Source organism: Neovison vison, chromosome 9 (assembly GCF_020171115.1).
Source record: "Neovison vison isolate M4711 chromosome 9, ASM_NN_V1, whole genome shotgun sequence".
In the NCBI taxonomy this organism is placed as follows: domain Eukaryota; kingdom Metazoa; phylum Chordata; class Mammalia; order Carnivora; family Mustelidae; genus Neogale; species Neogale vison.
Window position 1 is genome coordinate 52,760,108 of NC_058099.1, and position 24,925 is coordinate 52,785,032.

Consider the following 24,925-nt stretch of genomic DNA (forward strand, 5'->3'; position numbering starts at 1 on the left):
GTATTTTAATATTCTTAAACTTTTTCATATTTTATTTTAGATGGAAAGTATTTGTGCCTTTTGTTCGTGGTTGTATGCGCAGCACCTAAAAATACTTGACACACAGTAGGTACTTTTGGGGGGAATTCAGTGAAGCATGAAACAAAACTCAAGATTTTTATTAATTTTCTAAATGCCTTTTTAATTTACTACATGTATTGGGTGAATGTTAATTGTTAGGTAAAATTAGGCAATTCTAGTGACAGCGTTCTGGTACAGTAAAAATATTAAAATATCAATTCATATTAGAGAGTTGGGCATGTTGCTGCCAACGTCTTAAAAAGTGTATTAGCTGAAGGATCAAAAAATAAAATAATTTTAGAAATCTCTTGAAGAGTATTTTAAGAGACAAAACATGTGAGGTTTAACAACACGTTGACACCTGACCACCACCCAGCTACCATTCTACTAAACAAATACAATTTAGATGCAGCTAAAATTTAGCAGGGGCCCAAACCCACATCCTATCCGAAAGACTTATGCTTTCCTGTCATTGTTTTCTTCCCTTCACATTTTGCATTCGTTAGGATTGTAGTTTTAACAGTTCTTGGTGCTTTAAATTTAAAAAGAAAAGAAATAGGGCTTTCTCATATTACAACTTCAAGGAAAAGGCCCATTCAGCGAGGTATAAGAGGCCTACAAGCTGCACACCCTGCAACAGCCTCACGCTCCGATTTCATCTATGGGTTTTTGTACAGTTCTTTTTTGGATGGATGGTGCAAACCGCGCAAGTGCAGCATTAAAGCCTCCCCGCCCTGGGAAACGATGCAAGAACATGCAGCTTAGGCTGCCAGGTTCTCCCTAACACACAGCCAAGGGCTGGAGGCCCGGATACCCGCCCCCAAACCCGGTCCACAACAATCGTTTCCTCCCTCCCCGCCTTTTACATACAGTACACATACAAATACACACACGCAGAGCAGCCAGCAGGGGCGGGCCGGGCCAGACCACTCGGCAAACCTCAGGGGGGAGCTGCCGACGACGGAGCTTTTTTCTCCCACGTATTTGTTCCTTTGCCTCAGTGTCTCTCTCGGTTTGGCTGTAACTCTCGGGCAAAAGCCAAGCTGGGGAACCAGCGGCTTCTGAAGTTCCGCTTCCGAGCTCTACACCTCAGGCGGGTGCTGCGTTGTCCCCCCGCCCTCGGCCCGCCGTTGGTCCCGCCCCAGTGCTAGCGGGCGCCGAGCGGGAGCCGCGCGGGAGCAGCGCAGCGACGGCGGCGGCAGCGGCGGCGGCGGTTGCGATTCGGAGCCGTTGAGACGCCTCTGCGGCAGCTGGTGGCGCAGGTGGCTTGCGTGGACGCGGGCAGAGGCGGCCGGCCCGCCACCGCAGCCTCACCGCCCGCGGCCCCGGCAGGTGAGCGGGCGGCGGGGACTCGCCCCGCCCCCCCCTCAGTGGCCTCGCTCCTGGCTGTAGCGGGGAAGTGGCCGCGGCCCGCCCGGGAGCAGAGGGGCGGCCCGGGGCTGCGACCGTCGGGAAGCAGGTTGGGGGAGATGTCCGGTGTGGATGGGAGGGGGACGTTCCCCCTTCCTTTGCCATCTTTTTTCCCTCTCCCCAGACCCCCTCCCTCTTGGGGCTTAAGCCCGGAGAAAAAAGCTGGGGGAAAGATGGGGCGGGAGAAAGGGGAACGGGGGCTGAGAAGCATCTCAGCCTCAGGTGGTGGCGTCTTTTCCGTCGTCGAGCGGTGGACCTGCAGAAGCTTGGAGGGGTAGCTCCCGGGCTGCGGAGGCCGCGCACTCGCGGGGGAGGAGCGGGAGGCGGCTCTCCCCTCACTCTCCCACCCCCACCTCTCGTCGGCCCTCCCCTCCCCCTCCCCTGGGCCTCCCCGTGCGGCCCCTCCCTTCGGGTTTCTGAGCATTAACCGCCCTCGGTGCTCTCCCTCGCAGGCGCGTCGGGACGCCTGGAGGCATCTTCCCCCTCCCGCCGCCCCGGGAGCCTGGGAGCCTGGGCGCCCGTCCGCCCTCCGCCGGCATCCCCCGGCCGTCCGCACCGCCGCGCCTCCTCCCTGGGCTTCAGACCCCCCGGCCTCGCCCCCGAAACATGACTCGCGATTTCAAACCTGGAGACCTCATCTTCGCCAAGATGAAAGGTTATCCTCATTGGCCAGCTCGAGTAAGTGATTTTAGCCTTCGCATTTAGCGGTGCTACCTTCCCCAGGGGCCTACTTTCTACCCTTTCTCGTAATTTTGTTCTCGGGTGCTTTCTCCCCCTTGCTTTCCTTTGGACTCTTTTGTAACCTTTCGTTTTAGCTTTTTGCCCAGGAATCTCCCGTGGAATTGTAAAAATCCAGGTGTTTCTGCTTAAGAGTTTCCCTGTGGGTTTGTTTTTGACAGACTTGGGCAGGTTTTCTTAATAGGAAATACTTAAACGTGATGCCAGTTAAATGTTCCATTGTAGGTGAAAATAATCAAGGTTGGACTTTGTTTACCGTTTAATGAGGCATTGACATTTTAAAAATTTTGAGTAAAAGAGTATCAGTGGAGTTTATGCAGACTCTTGGATGTCAAAGATGTGATTAAATTGGTTTCATAGGGATTTTTTTATGTTTTGTAGTTGATGAGACCTGGGTTTGCTTGTTTAATATAGAGATTTAGGACTGGATATTCTTGAAAATTTTACGATAAGTTTTTTGTAAATTTGTTTTCATGTTTGTATTCCTTAAGTTTGCCTTATGACCTTGAAGAAGTTGTTTTACCTCTTTGTTTCCCATAGGCGAAAGAGTAGATTCCTAGGTTCACATCTAGTGGTACAGAGAGGTAATTAAGGCCTAGGATTTTTGTGACATTTAAAGAGTTGAGACTAATATCTAAATGCCATTTTCGGAAAAAGAGGTCTTTTTGTTAGCTTATGGGAGGACTCAGGTTCTAAGATCATGATAGAACCAAAAAACTGTTGAGATCCATTAGATTAGAATGCTCAAGATTTTTTTTTTTAAATATAAACTTGATATTATTAAGTTGTAATTTCCACCAGTTTACTCTTCTTTGAGGGGTGTATTTCTTAAAAGACAATTAAATCCTGTATTTTTAATTATGTCAGCTGGGAGAAAGCATACCCATTGGTTACAGAGAATCATGTAGTACGTTTGCTGATTGCTGTCCAGGTATAAAATGTTTACTGTTCTCTTGGTTTTTCCCATCCAGTTCTTGCTTGTAGGTTTCCTTCCTAAACCTTGAAAGATCCCTCCCCTCCCCACAGTCTATCAAGTCTGCCTTTTTACTGGAGTCTGAACTTGAACAATCCTTATTCATAATTCTTATCTGTATATTTGACATTCTAATCTGTTTCCTTTGTGATGACATTTTAAACTCTTAGGTGTGTGCTTTGATTTCCAAATAGATTATAACATTTTTTTTTCTTAAATTGTAAGCTTCTTGAGGGCAGTAGACATAAACTGAATTTCTTCAAGTGCTCCACAGTCCTTAGTACTCTTTCTTGTCTGAATAGAGGAAAGGGAAGTTGGGCAGGTTTAAGGCCCCTCCAAGATACTTTTTTTTTCCCAGTGGTTTTAACATCCTTATTTATTTTGACATGTTATAAAATCTGAGGTTATAGGGTATATCTGTATTCACATTTTGATGCTACATTACATTTATGAGCCAAATGAAAATGTTTGAAAAGTTACCTACTTTTCTTTGAAATTGTCTTCTCCACATGCTTCTTTGTGTTAGGTGATTAAGAGCTGGTACTCCTAAAAGCAGAATAAGTAGCCTTAGGAGGGCCAGAATTTTCCTTCGTTAATAAGTTCTATATTCATTCAACAAGGTCACTTGATTGGAATGGGAAATTTTTGTTTCTTTTCTCCTTTTTTTCTTTATAGGCAGCTGATTTTGGTTTGATACTGTGTCCAAGAATTATGTTCCTTTTTCTGTCATCTCCAGTCTTAACAAATTATGTCTTTGCTTTCGAGAGATTAGGGTATTTATTATCATCTGTGAAGATGATAGTTGTCAATATTTTGATTTTAATGTTTTGTGTCTCTATATTTTAAACTACTTTAAATTTTCTTTTAAGTTTTGCATGTTCTTATAATCCTGTATCAGTAGTAACTTTCTACAGTCAACTTTTTAAAAATTGCCTAATGCTTATTAAACTCCATAGGTACTGCACATTTAAAACTGTTTGCTAGCAGAAGGAAGCGTATGAACTGGGTTGACAGAAAGTATCCCTTAAGGGCTCTAAGGACTTTGTATATAAGTATACTGATGGTATAGGTGAGGAAATTGAAGTCCCTAAGAGTGTTAGTTGATAATGATAATGTTGGTGTCTGAAACCTTCAGACCGCATAACAATCAAATCACTTTCACCATCTTTTTTTCAACATGGTTATGCATATAGAGCATAGTAGGTCCTCAGATGTTCTGCTTCCTTCTTAACAAAGCCAATTGATTTTTTAAAATGTTTTTGAAATTAGGAAGGTTGTGACACAGAAGTGTTATTAGGAAGTTAAGTAATGAAAAAATTGAAATGGTAAATTCTGACTTGATATTACTGCCTGATGGCTTTGCCTTTGAGGTCTGCTTCTCCTTTATTATTAAGAGAAAGTAACAAGTATAACAGATATGTTAGACATGATAGTGCCCGATACTTTCTTCATTACTTGATTAGAATGATTGACAGAGAAATGAAAAAGGAATACAACTTCATCTGATGTAGCCATATAGGTGCAAGATCTTTCTAGAACGTGTGTTTCAAACTTAAAGACATACTGCTTGTAACTTTCATTTGTGTCTGCTTTTACATTACTCTGGTACTTGGATAGCCTCCCTGCAGAAATACCATTTAGGATTTTTGAATGGGTTTGGGCTCCCTTATCTGAAATACTCTGGGTCAGATATATTTAAAAATTCAGAATTTGAGGTATCTGTGGTACATATGGTATATATTTTGCTCCTGGTAGGCTTCTAGAATGGCACATGGTAATCTAACAGTATTTTTGCAGAGAAGCATCAGTAGAAACACTGGTGGATAAAAGAAATGACGAAATACCTTCATTGTCAGTCCGGGTTTTGCCATGAAATGAGTTTTTGAGAAGTATTTTGGGTTTCAGAACTGAGATAGGGATTATGACCTACAGAACTGGTCTACTTTTATCAGATCCTTTTTGGATATCTTGTTCTCACTTTATTCTGGTGTGTTGAGGTGTGTGTGATTTAAAGATGTTAATTTTTCTGATCTTTCTTTTAGGTAGATGAAGTTCCTGATGGAGCTGTAAAACCACCCACAAACAAACTACCCATTTTCTTTTTTGGAACTCATGAGACGTAAGTCCTTTTAGCTCTAAAGGCAAATCAGAGTTAATTTAGTAGGGTCATTTAGCATAAAATGAAAAACAAGTAGAGATTACCTCATAGAGAAAATAAGAGTAGTAATAGGAAACTTTAAGATCATCTTTGTATTTTGGAAAAAGTCTTCAAGTTTCCCTTTTAAAATATATTTTTAGGGCAGAAAAATTAGATGCTGCAGGTTTAACTTTTCATTGGAATAGATGTTTCCTTAATTATAAAAGGGGGATGTATATGGATCCTCTCGGCAACCAGAAGAATGACCAATAGATGAAAGTATATAAACAAAGTTCTTAGGGCATTTGGTAATGATATTTAGTATACTAAATGCTTTTCATGAGAACCGCCTAGCTCCTTGTTCTAGACTTTGGTGATATTAACCACACAAATGGTGTATTATGGTAAGAGTGAGAAGAAGTCTGGATAGTTCTCTCTTGTATTTCTGCGGTCCTGAGAGCCATAGCAACTGCTCTGCTGCCCCTGGTGGATATGGGGGCAGAGGACCAATTTGGTAGAGCAAATTAATTTTTCAAAAATTGCAACCAAATGTTGTTGAGCTGATAACTTCTAGGTGCATAGGACTACTCCAAGGCTTGTTTCATTGATTTTGGTGTGTGATATCCTACATACCTATAATGTAACAGGCTTAGAAGTACTGTTTATGTAATTCTGCTGACTCTGGACTTGAAGTTTAAAATTTGCAATAATTTTCCTAAAGTAAGCTTGTTTACTTTGGACCAGGAGAAACAAAGTTGTTGATATAGCTAACTAGAATTATGTGATCCTACCAGTGTCTACAGTGGCAACATTTAGTTTAGTGTTGCTTAGCTACCTTATGAACTTTCACATAATTTCTTTTAACAGCTTTATTGAGGTGAAGTTTACATAGTGAAGTTTCACTTGTTTAAAGTATGTAATTCAGTGGGTTTTAGTACATTTCCTTTTTTTTTTTTTTTAAGGTTTTATTTATCTGTTTGACAGAGAAAGAGAGATCACAAGTAGGCAGAGCAGCAGCAGAGAGAGAGGGGGAAGTAGGCTCCTCGCTGAGCAGAGAGCCTGAGGCGGGGCTCGATCCCAGGACCCCAAGATCATGACTGGAGCTGAAGGCAGAGGCTTAACCCACTGAGCCACCCAGACCTCCCAGTACATTTATTTTCATGTCCATTAGCAGTTTTATTTTCCATTTTCTCCTTCCAAGAATTAGACAACCGTTCTCTAGATTTGCCAATTCTGGACATGTCATATTAATGGTATTATATAGTGTTGCATAATTATTTTTTTTAATGCAGTTTTGAGACTAGAATTGGATCTGCCTTCATAATTACTTTGAGTCAGGTTTAGGTGTATCCTAAACGTAAGAACTTTTTTTTTTTTTAACATAAAAAGTTTTATAAGAAATGATTAATTTCTCACTCAATAGGGTAATCTACCATTTAAAATACATAAATTTAATAGGAAAAGGTATCTTTTGATGAAAAATTTCTATACTTGGTATTGGAGTAGTAACTTAAGTGTGGTAATAGGTCAAGCTGCACCAGCATCACATGGGAATTTTAAACATGCAAATTCTTGGACCCCCCCCCCACAACTACTGAATCAGAAACTGGGGTGTGGGGCTCAGTAATCTGTTTTAACAAGCCTTCTGGATGATTCCGATGCATGTGAAATTTGGAAACACTGTAGTAATGTGAGTAGACATTCCTTAGAATTTCTCAGTTTTGTAAGTTTAGAATTCTTTAAATGTGATTTTTCTGGAATGGGGCAGATTTTATATACTTTCATATGTGGCCTTATATATAGCTTCACAGAACACATAGTTTATTTTTATATTATGTTTAAGGGAATGACTATACCTTCTCCCCCAGCATTTAAAAATGAAGATTTTTACATTGTAAATACCTGTAAATTTTGAAACAACACCAAATAACCAAATTTTCATTAAGCATTGTTTGGTTACTAACAAAAAGTGGTACGGAATGATTAATGAAGACAATTATTAATATTCAAGTAATTGGAATATGTTCAAGGATTTAGAATATAACTTTAGAAGTAAACTAATACTAAATTTTCATTTCAATATGTGACATTTTGTGCTTTAGTGTTAACATAAGTATACCATTTATCTTTGGAAAGGCAGGGCTACTATACCTCCATTGGTCTGGTGACTTAACTTTTTTTTTATATAAGGTTAATTTTTAGAGACTAGGTCTCTGAAGATTTGTCTTGCTGCATCCCACCCCCCTAAATTGGGATGGTGGGTTTTGGGAACCTTTCAGTGTGGATTTTGCATAATAAATGAGAGAATATTCTATAAGCTCTCTATAGCCTATAGTTAGGGATATGGGAAGGGAAGAAAATGGGAGAAGAAATGGCAATTTGGAAAACTATACTTATTTGTAACTGATTTATAGATTAAGATTTTTTTAAGATATTTTTAAAATGTGAATTTAGTGCAAAACCATTTTAGAGCTTCATTCATTCTTGCTCTAATGTAGAAACTTTGGTTTTTCTTAGCATTTTATGACATTCACAGTAAATTCATCTAGCAGTCGAGTTTTTAATATTAGACAATAATGAGCCCTTAGTATACCAACTGTGACCATCTGCTAAGTATCTTAAAACTAACATTCAAGACAGATTCTTAGTAAATGAGACTAACAAGGACCCAGCACTTTGCTGGAGCCAAGTCATAGTGTTATCTTTGATTACATGTTATAGTCTCTTCCCTTCCTCCCCATGAGCAGTCAGCTAGCAGGTTTTATTCTTTTCTTTTACAGTGCATTATGATCTGTCCACTCTTCCCTGTCTCCTCCCCTACAGCATCAACTCATGCCACAATTACTCTTACAGTGTCCTAACCTGGGCGCCTGGGTGGCTCAGTTGGTTAAGCATCTGCCTTCCCCTTAGGTTATGATCCCAGTGTCCTGGGATGAGTCCACATTGGGCTCCCTGCCCAGAGGGGATTCTGCTTTTCTTCTCTCCTCTGCCCCTCCCTCCTGTTCATGCCGTGTCTGTCTGTCTCTCTTTCTCTTTTTCTCAAATAAAGTCTTTAAAAAGATTGTCATATCATGTCATTTCCCTGTCCAGAAATCTTCAGTGACTTCCTAATTAACATTACCGAGAAACAACTCCCATAATTTATCTATAAATGCTGTGTATTAAGAACTGTGTGAATTAGCCTATGCTTACCTCTCCAACCTCATCACATTTTGTTCACTGTTACATAAATCTACTTTGTCTTATCTTGGGTCCATCCTTATTTTTTTCTTTTTTGGGAAACGCCTTCTGATTTTTCAAAGTCATTTAGATCTTAGCTCATGTCCTCTTTTTCATACTTATTTTCTTCATTGCTATGATGAAAAATTTTTTTTTTCCTTTACCCACAAGTGAAGAGCTTGGAGAGCAGGGACATTTGTCTGTCTTGTCATCATTTACATAAGTGGCTGGTGCGTAGTAGCTGTTAAGTAAATATTTGGTGATAGATTGTAAGTGTATGCCCTAGATAAAATCATTTGTTGATTATGAATTTGCTGTCCATTAACCAACACTTATATAGTATTTAAGAAAACTAGAGCAGAAGACAGTTTATGAATTCTGACTGCCATTTACCTGCTACATGACCTTGGACAGGTACTTAACCTTCTGTCCTTTTATTTGTAAAATGGGAATAATTTACTTCAGAATTTTGGGTTATAAAGATATACTACATGAAACAAGATATACTACATACTATGCATTTAATAGTAAATGCCAGCTACTAAAGATAACGTTAGCCTACTATTTTTCAAAGACTAATACTTGTGTTAAATTGTTTGAAAAGCAGTTTGAGTTTTGCTAATGGCTATTGCTTACTGAGGAAATACTCTCACAGGTCTATCTCTAAAGTTTAAATGAAGATGTTACTTTGTTGAATTTATCTCCTTAACTGATTTTATCATTATACAAGAATTTGGATCCTCAGTCTAGGAATATAAAAAATATTTACCACAGGCTGTTTTAAAACCAGCCTGATACATAATTTGAGGAGTGAAGATGAATTGGGAGGTGGCGGTTTTTTGCAACCTGTCCATGACAAAGGAGTAAAGAAATGAAATTGTAGGGTGGGATTTTATTTTCTTTGCTTGTTCTTCTATACAGCTTCTGTACTCTAGCCATAACTAACTGCGCGTGTTGGTGTGGGATCTTACAGTTTCTCATAAGCCCTATACTGTTTATTTATCTCTATACCAGCAGGCTTATGGCACACAGATACAGATTTAGTTGTCTCTTGAATTGTTGGCTGTTAAAAAGAACGCATGCTGGGACGCCTGGGTTGCTCAATCAGTTGAGCAGCTGCCTTCAGCTCGGGTCATGATCCCAGGGTGCTGGGATCGAGACCTGCATTGGGTTCCCTGCATTGGGTTCCCTGCTCATTGGGAGCCTGTTCCCCCTCTGCCTGCTCTGCTTGCTCTGTCTACTGCTCCTCTGGCATGTGCTTATTTTCTCTCTTTCTCTGACAAATAAAACCTTTAAAAATCAAATAAGAGGGGCGCCTGGGTGGCTCAGTTGTTAAGCATCTGCCTTTGGCTCAGATCATGATCCCAGGGTCCTGGGATCAAGCCCCACATTGGGCTCCCTGCTCAGTGAGGAGTCTGCTTCTCCCCTCCCCTGCCCCGCTTGCGTTCCCTCTCTCGCCATCTCTTTCTCTTGATTAAATAAAATCTTAAAAAAGAAAACAAATAAGAGGGGCACCTGGGTGGCTCAGTGGGTTAAAGCCTCTGCCTTCAGCTCAGGTCATGATTCCAGGGTCCTGGGATCGAGACCCACATCAGGCTCTCTGCTAGGCAGGGAGCCTGCTTCCCTTCCTCTCTCTCTGCGTACTTGTGATCTCTCTCTCTCTGTCAAATAAATAAATAAAATCTTAAAAAAAAAAAAAGAAATGCATGCTATTATAAAAACTAGTTATAGGGGGCGCCTGGGTGACTCAGTTGGTTAATCATTAGCCTTTGGCTCAGATGATGATCCCAGGACCGTGGGATCAAGCCCAACGTCAGGCTCTGCTTGTGGGGACCCTGCTTCTACCTGCCACTCTGCCTGCTTATGCTCATGCATACATGCTCTCTCTGTGAGATAAACAGATAAAAATCTTAAAAAAAATAGAAGCCTAGTTATAAAACAGTATTTCATATTTTGTGATTTAATAATAATGGAGGAATGAAGCAGCAAGTTAGAATTGGTGTTTCCAGAAATAGGGCTGTTTAGTAGTACTGCTTGGCAACAGTTAAATGAGTTTTGAGCTTTGTATCTTCAGCTCTGGTAAGCTTTCCGATTTTTTACATAAGACCTCTGGTTTACCTTAAAGGTAGAGAGCCCCAGGTGTGTGATAACTGAGCTTTGGTGAGGGATCCATCTCTTCAGGACGTTGAACAATGTGGGTTTGAACTGCACAAATCTGTTACGTGGACTTTTTATAGTATTTGTGAATGTGTTTAATGTGCTTTTTCTTTATGACCTTTTAAATAATGTTTCATTTTTCCTAACTTTATTGTAAGAATACAATATATAATATATGTAACATATAAAATATGTGTTGATTGACTTATCAATAAGGCTTCTGGTCAACAGTAGGCTATTAGTAGTTATGTTTAGTGGGAGACGAAGTTATTTGCGGATTTTTGACTGAATGGAGGGGGTCAGCACCCCAAACCCCCATGTTGTTCAAGGGCCAGCTGTTAATGATTTGCTATTTTCTTTTTTTAAAGATTTTATTTCTTTGTTTTACAGAGAGACCCTGAGAGAGGGAGCATAAGCAGAGGGAGTGGGAGAGGGAGAAGCAAGCTTTCTGCTGAGCAGGAAGCCCAACATGGGGCTCCATCCCAGAACTCTGGCATCATGACCTGTGCCAAAGGCAGACGCTTAATGACTGAGCCACCCAGGCCCCCCAATTTGCTGTTTTATTTTATTTTATTTTATTTGTTAGAGTGCATGAAAGGAGAGAGGTCAGAGAGAGAAGCAGACTCCCTGCCAAGCAGGGGACTCAATCTCAGGACCCCAGAATCATGACCTGAACCAAAGGCAGTTCCTAAACCAACTGAGCCATCCAGGCACCCCAATTTGCTATTTTCTTTCTTTTTTTTTTTAAAGATTTTATTTATTTGACAGAAATCACAAGTAGGCAGAGAGAGAGGGAGGAGGAAGCAGGCTCCCCGCAGAGCAGAGAGCCTGACGTGGGGCTCGATCCCAGGACCCTGGGATCATGACCTGAGGCTTTAACCCACTGAGCCACCCATGTGTGCCCCCACCCCCAATTTGCTATTTTCTTAGGACATTTTACATTAGCCTTGATTCTTAAGGGCAATGACATTGGTATTTAAAGTCAGAGTTCATTTATATAGGGATATGCTATCAGTATTTTAGTAGGTGTTTCAGAGACTTATAAAGGAAACCCTGAAACCCTCTTAAGGAAGATAGTACAAAGTTGAGGCTCTGCTGTTTAATAGCTAGATGATCTTGCTTGAATGAGTTAATCCTTTTTCTGGTCTTCAGTTTTCTTATCTTTAAAATGAGGATTTTAGTGATACCTAAGTTCCTTTTCACCTCTGGAATTTGATGGGTAACTCTGAATTAACATGTATCATATCATTGTTAAAATTTAAAAAATTTCCTATAAAGGAAAGAAGTCACTTTTATTCCTATTTTTTAGAAATGACCACCAAACCTGTTAATGTTTTGATGTATTTTCTTTGAGATCTGTAGGTCATTTTTATTTTTTTAAAAAAATCTCAATTTTAAAACCTTTTGTTTATTTATTTTTGGTATGCCATTTTTTTTTTTAAAGATTTTTTTTTTTTAAGATTTTTATCTGTCAGAGAGAGAGAGCGAGAGGGAGCACAGGCAGACAGAGTGGCAGGCAGTCAGAGGGAGAAGCAGGCTCCCTCCGGTGCAAGGAGCCTGATGTGGGACTGGATCCCAGGACCCTGGGAACATGACCTGAGCCGAAGGCAGCTGCTTAACCAACTTAGCCACCCAGGCGTCCCATTTTAAAATGGGCTGCTTTGAAGAATGAATCAGCCATAGCCACATCAGGTTGTGCCCTTGGGGACTCGTGATGGCTGTCTGAACGATAATCTCAACCCTCTTCATCAGACCTGTAGGATTGCATCCCCAGGGAGAATCCTATGTATGTGTGTGGGGGTGCATGGACATGTACTTTTTTTTTTTTTTTATTAAAATATAGTAGACATATATACTGTTCTGTAAGTTTGCAGTGCCTGGGTGGCTCAGTTGATTGAGTGTCTGACTCTTGATTTTGGCTCAGATTATCAGGGTCCTGAGTTAGCGCCTCATGTTAGGCTGTGGAGCTCAGCACGGAGTTTGCTTGTCCCTCTCCCTCTGCTGCTCCCCTTATGAGAGCCTGCTCACTCCCTCTCTGTCTTTCTCAATAAATAAAATCATTTAAAAATGTGTAAATTTAAGGTGTACATACTGATTCGATACATTTCCATATTGCAGTATGATAACCACCATGATTTGATACATTTCTGTATTGCAATAGGATTACCACTAGAGCAATAGCTAACACCTCCATCGTGTTCCATAATTATCTTTTCTTTTATTACAGTGAGAATGTGGGAGGATTCTTCTTTTTTTCTCCATGGTTTTTTGAGTCTGATTAAGGGGTTCCTTAGTCTTGAGCACATTCCTTGACCCAGCAATTCTACTGAGAATATGTTATGAAGATCGGTGCAAAGATTGAGCAATATTTTTTATGGCTGCATTATTTTTATAATAGAAAATATGTTACAGAAAGTATTCCAACAATAGGCAGTCTATTTTGAGATAGCCATTCAGTGAAATAATGTAGCTGTTGGTAGTTATTACCATGAAGACATGTTCATTTTAATTTGAAACAGTATGGATGAGTATGTAGTACATACATCTAATTTATGTATTAGTATGTATACATACAACTAAAAAGCAGACTGAAACAGTGGCTGTCTATAGTTGGTAAAATTATGAATCATTTTTCTTTTCTTTGGTAGGAGAGGTACTCAAGAATATTTTCAACAGCTTTATTGAGATGAAATGCATATATCATACAATTCATCCATTTAAAGTGTACAATTCGATACATAGTATATCCAAGAGAGTGGTGCAGCCATTAGCACAATTTTTAAACATTTCCATCATGCCAAAAAGAAACCCTATGCCCCTTAGCAGATACTTCATTTTTCTGAAGTTCTGTCTCCTGTCTTACCACGGCTGTCACTAATCTGTTTGCTTGTTCTGAGCATTTCATATAAATGGAACTGTATAACCTGTGGTGTTTAAAGACTGGCTTTTTTCATTTATGATATTTTCAAGGCTAATCTATATTGTATTTTGTGATAGCTCTTTGTTACTTTTTATTGCCCAATACTCCATTGTATTAATCTACCATATTTTATTTATCCATTGTATAGACATTTGGATTGTTTCTACTTTTGGCTGTTATGAATACAAGTTTTTTGTGTACCAGTTTTTGCATGGACATATTTTTACTTTTATAGGAGTGCAATTCCTGGGTCAAATGATAACTTTATGTTTAATCCTTTCAGGAATTGCCAGACTATTGTCAAATCAGCCATGCATCATTTTAATATTCCTATCAGCAATGTATGAGGATTTTAATTTATCAGTATCTTTACCAAGACGTGTTATCTTTTTTTTTTTTTTAAGATTTTATTTATTTATTTGACAGATCACAAGTAGGCAGAGAGACAGGCAGAGAGAGAGGAGGAAGCAGGCTCCCTGCTGAGCAGAGAGCCAGTTGTGGGGCTCGATCCCAGGACCCTGGGATCATGACCTGAGTCGAAAGCAGAGGCTTTAACCCACTAAGCCACCCAGGTGCCCCTATCTGTCTTTTTTGTTATAGCTATCCTAGTGGGTGTGAAGGTAGTATCTTGTGGTCTTGATTTACATTTTACTGATGACTAGTGATACTGAGGATCTCTTTAAATTTTAGTATATTGATAGAGGTGCAAATTAAGTATGACTTATGCAGTTGACCCTTGAACTGCATGGGCGTTAGAGGCACTGACCCTCCATGCAGTGGAAAATCTGCAAGTGACTTGACTCCTCAAAAATATAACTAATAGCCTACTGTTGACTGGAAACCTTACTGATAATATAGTTAATTAGCACATATCTTGTATGTTATATGTATTATATGCTGTGTTCTTACAATAAAGTAAGCTGGAGAAAATGAAATTAAAATTATAAGAAAGAGAAAATACATTTACAGTGCTATTTAAAAAAAAATCCCCTTCATAAGTAGACCTGCACTGTTCAAACTGTTTTGTTCAAGAGTCTGCTATACTGTGAACATAATGAATAGTAAAAATAGAGTGGAGCATGAAATCTGAATTTAGAGAAGGATGGAGGGGCGGAATTTTTTAAAAACCTATTCAGCAGGGGTGCCTGGGTGGCTCAGTTGTTAGACGTTCTGCCCTTGGGTCAGGTCATGTTCCTGGTATCCTAGGATCGAGCCCCATTTCGGGCTCCCTAAGCAGGGAGCCTGCTTCTTCCTCTCCAGCTCCCCCATGCTTGTGCTCCCTCTCTAGCTGTCTCTGTTAAATAAATAAAATCTTTAAAAAAAAAAGTCCTATTCAGCAAAAGTAAGAATAATAGGTATCCAAGTATAATCAAAAGTTATATGTAAAACAAGATGTGAATAAGACCAAATATAAATGATTACATTATATGACTAGAATTCTGTTAAGACTTTCAGATTGGAAAAAATCTTTTTCAGATTGGATTAATAATCTAGCTGTGTCTGGGATGCTTGTGTGGCTTAGTCAGTTAAGCTGCTCCCTTTGGCTCAGGTCATGATTCCAGAGTCCTGGGATTGAGCCCCGCTTCGGGCCCCTTGCTGGGCAGGGAGCCTGCTTCTCTCTCCGCCTCTGCCTGCCTGCCACTCTGCCTGCTTGTGCGTACGCTCTCTCACTCTCTCTGACAAATAAATAAATAAAATCTTTAAAAAAAAAAAATCTAGCTGTGTCTTACTTTGTAAGATAAAGCTCAAATTAGACATAACCAAATAACGATATAGTCATAAAGAAAGCAAGAGTAGCAGTATTGGTTTCTAATAAAAATAGGATTTTAAGGTCAAAGCATGAAGAGGAGAAAAGGGTACAGGCCCAGTATGCATGAAGTTTGGTTGTCATGTTTTGTTAAATTTTAACACCAGTCCCCCAATAACATGGTTCAAATTTCACATACCCTAGAATATTAACTGTAATTGCATAAACCACAAAATTTGCTGCTAGCTCTTCAGTCCACAAGTCAAAACATAAGTAACAGATGCATAGCATGTCACTTTTTTCAAAAGCTCTTGGTGATTGGTCAGTGTGCATCTTGTTTTTCAAATCCTACAGAAATGAGAGTGTATTAGTGGTGTTGAAGGGTTATCTCAGTGATATACCCACTCAGGTTACATTAAAAAAAAACAATGTAGGGAATTGGCCAAAAAGGATGAAAGTGCAGCAAAGAAACAATAACACTAGAAGTGAAATTTGAACCAAATGTAAGTGGAGTTATAGAATAAAAAACTAACCTTCAAATGTAGACATGCTGCATTTGGAGGGAGTGTGTGCAGCCAGAGGAACTTTGTGAAGGCAAGCTTAGCAACATAAATGAGGAAAGTGCTTGTAATAAAAAGGATGAAGATGTCTCAGAGGAAGTGATGCCAACAAAAAACACTAGACATATTTCACAACATTGGAAGTGCAAAGGATAAAATGTTGGAAGCTGATCAGACTTAGAAAGGAATATGACAATTCGCCAAGGCATAGAAAATATGCTCACTCCATGTATAAGTTATATGATCAGAAGAAGGTAAGCACTGTTCAAACTATTCTTCCTGAGTTATTTTTTTTTACAAAGAAAAACACTTCAATCTCAATGTTTATAATGTTTTAAAATACAATGTTAAATAAGTATTTTATTATTTTTTCATGTCTTATTACTGTCAAAAATAATAATTTAATGTTTTGACAATTTTAAATTACGGAATGATCATAATTTTCCCCCTTTTAATTAAGATTGCTTTGCTTTGTCTATTTTTAAGTTTTATTTAAGTGTGTGAGTGTGGGAAGGGGCAGAGAGAGAGAACCTTCAAGCAGAAGATGTGGAGCCTGACAAGAGGGCTCAAGCTCAGGACCCTAAGATCATGACCTATCATGACCTGAACTGAAACCAAGAGTTAGACACCTGACTGAGCCACCCAGGTGCCCCTTTACAGGGTCATTGTTTTTTGTTTTTTGTTTTTGCAGGGTCATTTTTATAGTCTCATGCTGCCATGCAAAGTAAGGACTGTCTGTTTTAAGGAGAGAGAAATAACCCACATTAAGTGAACTGTTAAACCTTTATACACCAAATAACATTGTGGTAGAATCAGTCTTCTGTTGTTTTTTGTTTGTTTGGTTTGGTTTTTTTAAGATTTTATTTATCTGTCAGAGCGAGCCCAGCACAGTAGGGAAGCAGCAGGCAGAGGGAGAAGCAGGCTCCCCAATGAACCAGGAGCCCGACATGGGACCAATCCCAAGACTGTAGGATCGTGACCCTCACCAAAGGCAGATGCTTAACCAACAGAGCCACCTAGGCACCCCCACTCTTCTCTTTTGAATAGCTTTTAGGTTTAAAGTCATATCTAAAAATGCCCCATATTTGAAGTTTTAAAACAGTCTTCTATAATTTTGTTAAGTATTTAAGATCCCTTCCACTTTTGGAAGTTCTTGATGGCACCAGTTTTGAGCCCATCGAGCATTTTGAACTGCAAGGGATGGTGCTGTGTTTGTATGTTGCTGCTTAGAATCCAGCCTTTTAACAGTTTTCTTTCCAGCTTCTAGGTCTCTGATGGTACTGTGTTTCTTGTCATCTTCGGCCTTATAAGTTGTTTTTGTGAGGTTTTGTAAGAGACTTTGTGTTGAATAGCTTTGTTCTAACTAGAAGTATATTTGTTTTTGATGGATATTTAGCTCAAATTATTTACTTGGGGGGGCACCTGGGTGGCTCAGTGGGTTAGGCCGCTGCCTTCCGCTCAGGTCATGATCTTGGGGTCCCGGGATCGAGTCCCGCATCGGGCTCTCTGCTCAGCGGGGAGCCTGCTTCCTCCTCTCTCTCTCTCTGCCTGCCTCTCTGCCTACTTGTGATCTCTGTCTGTCAAATAAATAAATAAAATCTTAAAAAAAATTATTTACTTGAGACATTATGTAGGAAGAATTGTTTTACTGTTTTAATTAAATGTGTTAATTTTTCTAATTAGAGATGATGGGTAGGAATGAATGATTCCTAGTAAAAGGCTGAATTTCTCAAATGAGATAATGATGATTTAAATTTGCTTTAATCAATGTGCATTTAAAAATACACATATACAGTGAGAATTCCTAAATTACAGAATTTAAATTATAAAGCTGGCTTTTATATGCACTGGTTATATTTAAGTAGAGCTCTAAGTCTCTATTTTATTTTTGTTATTTTTAAAGATTTTATTTATTAGACAGAGTCAGAGAGGGAACACAAGCAGGGGGAGTGGGGTAGGGAGAAGCAAGCTTCTTGCCGAGGAGGGAGCCGGATGAGGGCCTTGATCCCAGGACCCTGCTGAAGGCAGACACTTAACTGAGCCACCCAGGCACCCTCTAAGTCTCTTTTTAATTAAAATTTTATCCTAAAGCCTTCTGAAATACTCTAACTGGAGTGTTAACTGTAATCATTAGGTCCCTAATTCTTAAAAGAATTTCACCAGATAAGGAATTTGTGATATATACCTAATTAATAATCCATAATCTTAAATCGTAACGCAATTTAGAGGAGAGGAATAGTAATCTGCTTTTCCTTTTCCTTTGACGAATACATGTATGTCAAGCAACATCACTCACAGGCACAGTGCGTCTTACTTTATAGAACTGACTGATGTCTGCAGGACCAGCTGATGTAGGAGATATAAAGGGTCTGTTCTGGAGAATATCTCCCATCACACACAGTTTAGTCTCATCATTCAGAGTCTATATTTGTGAATTTGCCTGCTCACTAAAAATATACCCGAATCAGTACTCAACAGTGCCTTCATGTGCAGGCAAAACAGCAAAAATTGTGAGTAATTTGATGCACACGTTCCTAGCAGAGGTTGACCCGGGCAGTATTTTGCCTTCTTATTTTTTGATTTTATACTATAAACTGTCCTTTTTGCAGTCCTAGGTAGTGCTATAGTTTTTGCATGTTTGTGGGGTTTTTTTGTTTTGTTTTGTTTTTTGTTATTTTGCAGTTTGTTATGGCCCCCCAAATACAGTGCTGAAGTGCTGGTTAGCATTCCTAAGTGCAAGAAGGCAGTTTTGTGCTATATGGAGAAAGAATGTGTTGTATAACTTGCTCACTGTGAGTTCAGTGTGAATGAGTCCCTAACGTATGTTAATGTGTTTTTAAGAAGAAACACACACAAAAAACAAGATGATATATTGATTGTTGGTGAAAATGTGACCGGAAGCTCACAAGAACCCTACCCTGTATTTTTCTGGGTGCAGTAGTGTGTTATTATTTGCTAATTCAGTGTTTGTGGAAACTTTATAGAACATAACTACCACAAATACAAGACTGACTTTAATGAATGTATGAATGAACAAATGAACCAGTTATAACCTCTCATTCCTTCATTGAATAAAGTAAAATTCTTAACACATTTTATTCCAAAAACCTATATATGTGTGTGTGTGTATACACACAGATATATATATATATAGTAATATATCTTATTGATAGTGTTTAATGAGTTGTGTTTTATAGCAAATTACTTTGAAATAAAATTCTTTTTGGAGTGCATTTTAAATGGATTAATGCAATTGTGTCACAGTTCTTTTCATTTTGGGGCATTTTTTAAGATTATATACATAAAATTTAACATTTTAACCTTTTTCAAGTATACAGTTCAGTGGCATTGCAGTCACATTGTGCAACCTGTGTGTTTTTTTAATACAGGACTGGATTCTAGGGGCATGTAATTGAATTTTTAATAAAAGCATTTGAACTTAAATCTAATGAGTTATTTGTGTCTACCTTTCATGTAAGATTTTTTAAATCAATTTTGGGTTAAGAATTGTTTATAATTGCGTCATAGCATAGTGCTATTTAAGGAGATATATTTGAGATTGCTTTGCACTCACATTTCTCTCCCTCTCTTTTTTTAGTGCTTTTTTAGGCCCAAAGGATATATTTCCTTACTCAGAAAATAAGGAAAAGTACGGCAAACCAAATAAACGAAAAGGCTTTAATGAAGGTTTATGGGAGATAGATAATAATCCGAAAGTGAAATTTTCAAGTCAACAGGTGCGTTATATTACATAAAATTTACTTTAGTATTGTCAGTCTAGAGGAATGATCACTGTGCTAGCTGTAGGAAAATAAATACTAAGAGACTTGTGAATTTCAGATTAAATTGTACTTACTTGTGAAGTTGAAACTTGATCTTTCATATCTGAAGGAAATGATGAAAGTAATACCTACCTAGTTAATCAGATCTCAGAAAACTGGGAAATACTCAGTTATTTAAATTCTGATTGATAGTTTGATATATCATTGAATTTAAAGCCATATGTACTGTTCTCTTAAATTTGGGTATTATAACTCAAAGGATGTATGTTTTTTTTCTTCATTTTAATTTCTAAATCCATAAAATTGTATTAAAATACAAACCTCACATGGGTTAAATAAAGTATGTGACAGAAGTCGTTATAGCACAATGCAATTTATACTTAATGTTTTTGGTATCTAGAAGAGCAGCCTTAACCTTCCTTCTTACTGTTTTTCATGTATTCAGAGGTTTTGTTCATTTTAATTAGACTGAGGTGTAGGGGTACCTGACTGGTAGTCAGTAGAGCGTGCAACTTTTGATCTTGGGGTCGTGAGTTCAAGCCCCACATGGGGCGTAGTTTACTTAAAAAAATAAGACTGAGGTAGTAAAAACTAAAGAAAATTTTAGAAACTGTAGAAAATTCTACAACTTAACTACTTTGAAGTCTGAATTATTTATTATTTATTCATGTGCCATGCTTTTTCTCACCTTGAAGAACTTTTCAGGTGCTTTTCTCCCTGGAAGATTTAAATCTTATATTGATGCTCCATGGCTGCATTAGATGATCCTAAGTACCTTCATTACCACCCAAAACTTACTTGTTAATCATACCATATCATATTTGCTTCTGTACTTAACTGCCACAGTTCATTAGCGCCATGAACAAAGAAGTTGTGTGTCATATATGCCAGTTACATGTGTGGCAAGAATAGGTATTCACTAAATATTGTTGCATGAATGTAAGGGTAGATGGTTTCCCATCATTGTTGCCTCAGTTGTATGGTGGGAGTCCAAAGAGACTGAATTCATTATTTCCTGAAGCCAACCATTTGTAATTTCACTTGGATCATGTGTCCTGTGATTAGACTTTTTCATCCTCCGTATAGCCCAGCAAGGTCACCCTTATCCTGTGTTCCTTTGTATCTACTTAATCTTCAGGTAGTTTTTTACCATACATGCTTGGAATTTGCCATTCCACAATGAAATTTTTGGTAGGTTGTGTGTATGAAACCTAGTAATTTTCTGTCCTTAAAAAAGTATGAATGATTGTGCTGATGTGATATACTTTGTGTTCAAGCCCAAACATGTCCCCAGTGGCACATTCCTAGGATTTGGAGAAAACCATGAATTCTAAACATACAAAACAGAAAAATTGGCCATCATCATTTACAAAAATTTATATAAGCAATTTTGGGGGCATTTTAATATTTTTCTCTTGTGACTTACAATTTTATGGGTTTTTACCAAAGAAGAAATGGGTTTACAGTTTTTTTTTTTTTTTTTTTAAGATTATTTATTTATTTATTTGACAGAGAGACATCACAAGTAGGCAGAGAGGCAGGCAGAGAGAGAGAGGAGGAAGCAGGCTCCTTGCTGAGCAGAGAGCCCGATGCGGGACTCGATCCCAGGACCCTGAGATCACGACCTGAGCCGAAGGCAGCGGCTTAACCCACTGAGCCACCCAGGCGCCCGGGTTTACAGTTTAGACTTGGAAAGGAAATCATTAGGGGCACAGTTTGGACTGCAGTGCTGTCATCTTGTAGACCTGTGCTTACCTTCTAATATGTACTGTGTTACCTCTGTTACATCTTTTTGGGCCCTTAGTAGATCGTCTGTGTATCTTATCATCTGGGGGTACTTTTAAAATTTAATGATGATTGGTTTTCACCCACACCCTAAACCCAGAGGAATGAATCACTGCTTGATTGAACTACCATCCACGAATTAAAAAAAAAAAAAAAAATTGATAATTATTGGACTCCCACTCAGTGCCTTTTAAATAAACTAAGTATGAGATATAGATCAAAGTCTTTAAATGAAGCTGTTAATATATGCCTTTTCCTAAGGGTCTGTGTCTTGGAGTAAGTTTCTTTTTGGAATATGTCAGTAGTTGAATAAGCAGTGCTATTCTAAATCAATTTACATTGTATCTTACTGGATATTTATTGGTAAGAACATCAGAATGATATTCTTTGTAATTATACTCCCATTTCTGCCTAAACAGTTTTATTCTTTACACTTTATATACCTTCAATTAAAGGAATACAATCCCTTTAAGACTAAAAAAAAAAGTTTAAAACTTTTTAAAAAATTGTGTATGTGAAAGCATCTTGTGGAACAGAGATGAGGGTACTTTTCTATCTTTCTTGCAAATAGGCTTTTGAATTTTTTCATGGGTAGAAAACTTTTAAATTGGGGTAAAGTGTTATTTGGTGATTAATAGACCTGATTGTTTATAGGCATCAACTAAACAATCAAATGCATCATCTGATGTTGAAGTTGAAGAAAAAGAAACAAGTGTTTCAAAGGAAGATACTGACCATGAAGAAAAAGCCAGCAGTGAGGTGTGTTTAATTTCTCTTGCATTTTAAACCCATTTTGTTGCAAGGAAGAAATTGTAAGATGGGTTCATTATTTGATCACGAAGTAGAAAGTAATCTTTAAAGTAATGAATGAAATAATATTTAAGGCTTATTTCCTTATATGAATATTAAATACTGTATTGTGAAATAATTTTTGCATTTTTAAGATCCATGATATTGGGGCACCTGGCTGGCTCAGTTGGTAGAGCATGTGACTCATGATTCTTGAGGTTGTGAGTTTGAGCCCCCTATTGGGAATAGAGATTACTTAAAAAAACTTTAAAAAAAAAAAGATGCCATGGATGCTTTTATTTGAAGTTATTTTGCTTTGCAATATCTGAGGTCTGCATACAGGAGAGTGGGTTACTGTTTGTTAGGAATCTTTTTAAAGCATGGTATTGTGGGATGGAGGTATTGGAGAGGGCATTGAAGTGAATTTTTAAGAATCTAGATATACTTTCATCTCTCTATTTGATTATAGGTGGGGATACCCATTGAGCCTTTTCTGGCCTCATGGAGTAGTTGTTAGATGATCTACAAAGTCTCAGCCACTTCTGAGTGGCTTAAAATTTACAACCCTAAAACTCAGGATTCTGCTGTAGAAAAAAGTGGTTTTATAAATTTAAAAAGACTGTCTTGTGTCCTAGCAAGCGTGAATTTTCTATTTCATCTGACAGAGGAAATAATTTTTTTTTTTTTTTTACAAAGATCCTAGCTATTCCTTTCACTTCAAATGATAATGTTAAGACTTTAATGTTGATAATCTCAAATTTCAGAGAAGCAAAACAAGTATCCCTAGTACCATTAGTGAAATATGCTGTTATTTTTCAGGAAATTTTCTTTAAGTCTTGAAATAATTTATTCAGGGGGGTGTGTGTGTGTGTGTGTGTGCGCGCGTACACACACATTTTTTTTTCTTTTCAATTTCAGGATGTGACTAAAGCAATTGACATAACCACTCCAAAAGCTGCCAGAAGAGGGAGAAAGAGAAAGGTAATGTTGCTGCTTAACCACAGGGATCTTAAAATAATTTTTATTTTATTCAGATTGAGAAAGAGTAGAGATAATGAAACCCTATTATTAAATTTAAAGTTGGCCTTTACTCCCAAGTCCTTAACTTTTTTAAAGGATAGGGTATTTTATTTAGGAAAATTATTTCTTTTCTAGTGATACAGCATCCTTACAATAGATCTAATGGTAAAGGAAATGCATCAGCTTTCTTTCCTTTTAATGACGCGTCATCAAGTTTTGTTTGTAAAATGGATAACATATACTCATAAGGTTTTTGAGAAAAATGAGCTACCACATTAAATATTCATAATAAATCCTGGTACACAGTAATTGCTGTCAGTATTGTCCATTCTACTGTTATTATTAGCAACATTGTTAAATGAGAATATGTGACATTTTAGGAGGAGGTACACTCTCTGCTTTTAATTAATGTTTCTTCTTTCTTATGTGAAGTTTTGTTCATTACCTTTTTCTGACCTATTTATTTCATAGATTATTATGTGCCAAAGATCCAAAGAAAACTAAGGGTTCGGTTTCTCATGAGGAAGTACAATATGAAAACAAATAATTATAGTGGATTTTTTTTTTTTTTTTCTTATGAGATGTGTGTGGAAGGGGGTATGATATTTTTAACAAGACTTTAACATAGGCAGTCTTTTCAGGCAGATGAAGGTGGGGGAGAACATGTGAGGCAATTTGAATAGTATATCCACAGGTGTAGAGAAAATTTTATTTCAAGCATTGTATCTCAGTTTTAATAAAGTCTGAGGGAAAATGGTACACCTTAAACTTAACCTTGAACTTAGAGAAGTGATGGGAAGCCATTGAATCTTTTTAAATTTCACATGCATCCTTTTTTAAAGCATTGTGAATGATGGAGACTGGATTGGGGTAGTAAGACAAGTTCACTGATTAATTTGTTCAGAATTTTAGTACTAACATCACTGGTGCAGGCAGAGCATGAAGCAGTGAATAAAAAAGATAAGGTCTTTGTTTTTGTTGAACTTACATTTTTGTGGGACAAACAATACATAAAATAAGAGTTAAAATAGGGCATTATGATAGTGACTTGGTAACTGAGTCATGAAAGGCTTTTCTAAGCAGTTAGCATAAGATTGGAAGGAAAGGACCTTCTAGCAGGTTTTTTTTAGTAGTGTAGAATCAGAGATAGGTTTTAAGAACACTTCGGGGTGGGGGGAGGGCGGTGGTAAAGCTAATGGTTTATTGGAAGTGGGTGTGAAGAGGAGGAGGAATCTAGGATGACTCCAAGGTTGGTTTGATTTGGGAGCAAAGACATGGGGAGGAGGAAGTAAAACATCTAGGGGAATTAGACTGCAGATACATTGTTTTTAACACCAAAAGGGGAAAAGGTAAAAGTTAAAGATAGAGTCACTGATACAAAGATAGGATGATAGGTGAGGTAGTCAAGGGAGAAAGATGGGAAGAACACAGAAACCAGAATCCTGAAGGAACTTAATGGAGATGAGAGGTTGCTTTGTAAAGTTAAGGCTGAGAATGAACTATCAGGAGAAAAGAGAGGATATCAAGCTAAACAAGGGAGGAGAGAATTTTTTTTTTAATGGCCAATAGTGCCCTGATATGGAGAAGATCCTAGAAGGTATCTGACAGTTGGACTCCCCCAGGATATT

General features: G+C 38.1%; 1 protein-coding gene across 4 annotated transcripts in view; it reads left to right on the plus strand.

Annotated features, from left to right (window-relative positions):
- Positions 1–1,313: 1,313 nt before the first annotated feature.
- Positions 1,314–24,925, plus strand: part of PSIP1 (PC4 and SFRS1 interacting protein 1) — a 42,819-nt gene continuing 19,207 nt past the window's right edge. For 2 of the 4 annotated variants that reach the window (XM_044265627.1, XM_044265628.1), the window contains exons 1-6: positions 1,314–1,392; positions 1,923–2,148; positions 5,224–5,300; positions 19,520–19,658; positions 22,143–22,247; positions 23,196–23,258. In XM_044265627.1, the coding sequence (XP_044121562.1) occupies positions 2,077–2,148; positions 5,224–5,300; positions 19,520–19,658; positions 22,143–22,247; positions 23,196–23,258 (456 nt within the window). In that variant the 5' untranslated portion in view covers positions 1,314–1,392; positions 1,923–2,076. The remainder of the gene's footprint in view (positions 1,393–1,922; positions 2,149–5,223; positions 5,301–19,519; positions 19,659–22,142; positions 22,248–23,195; positions 23,259–24,925) is intronic. The other 2 variants (XM_044265629.1, XM_044265630.1) reach the window with 1 other exon arrangement.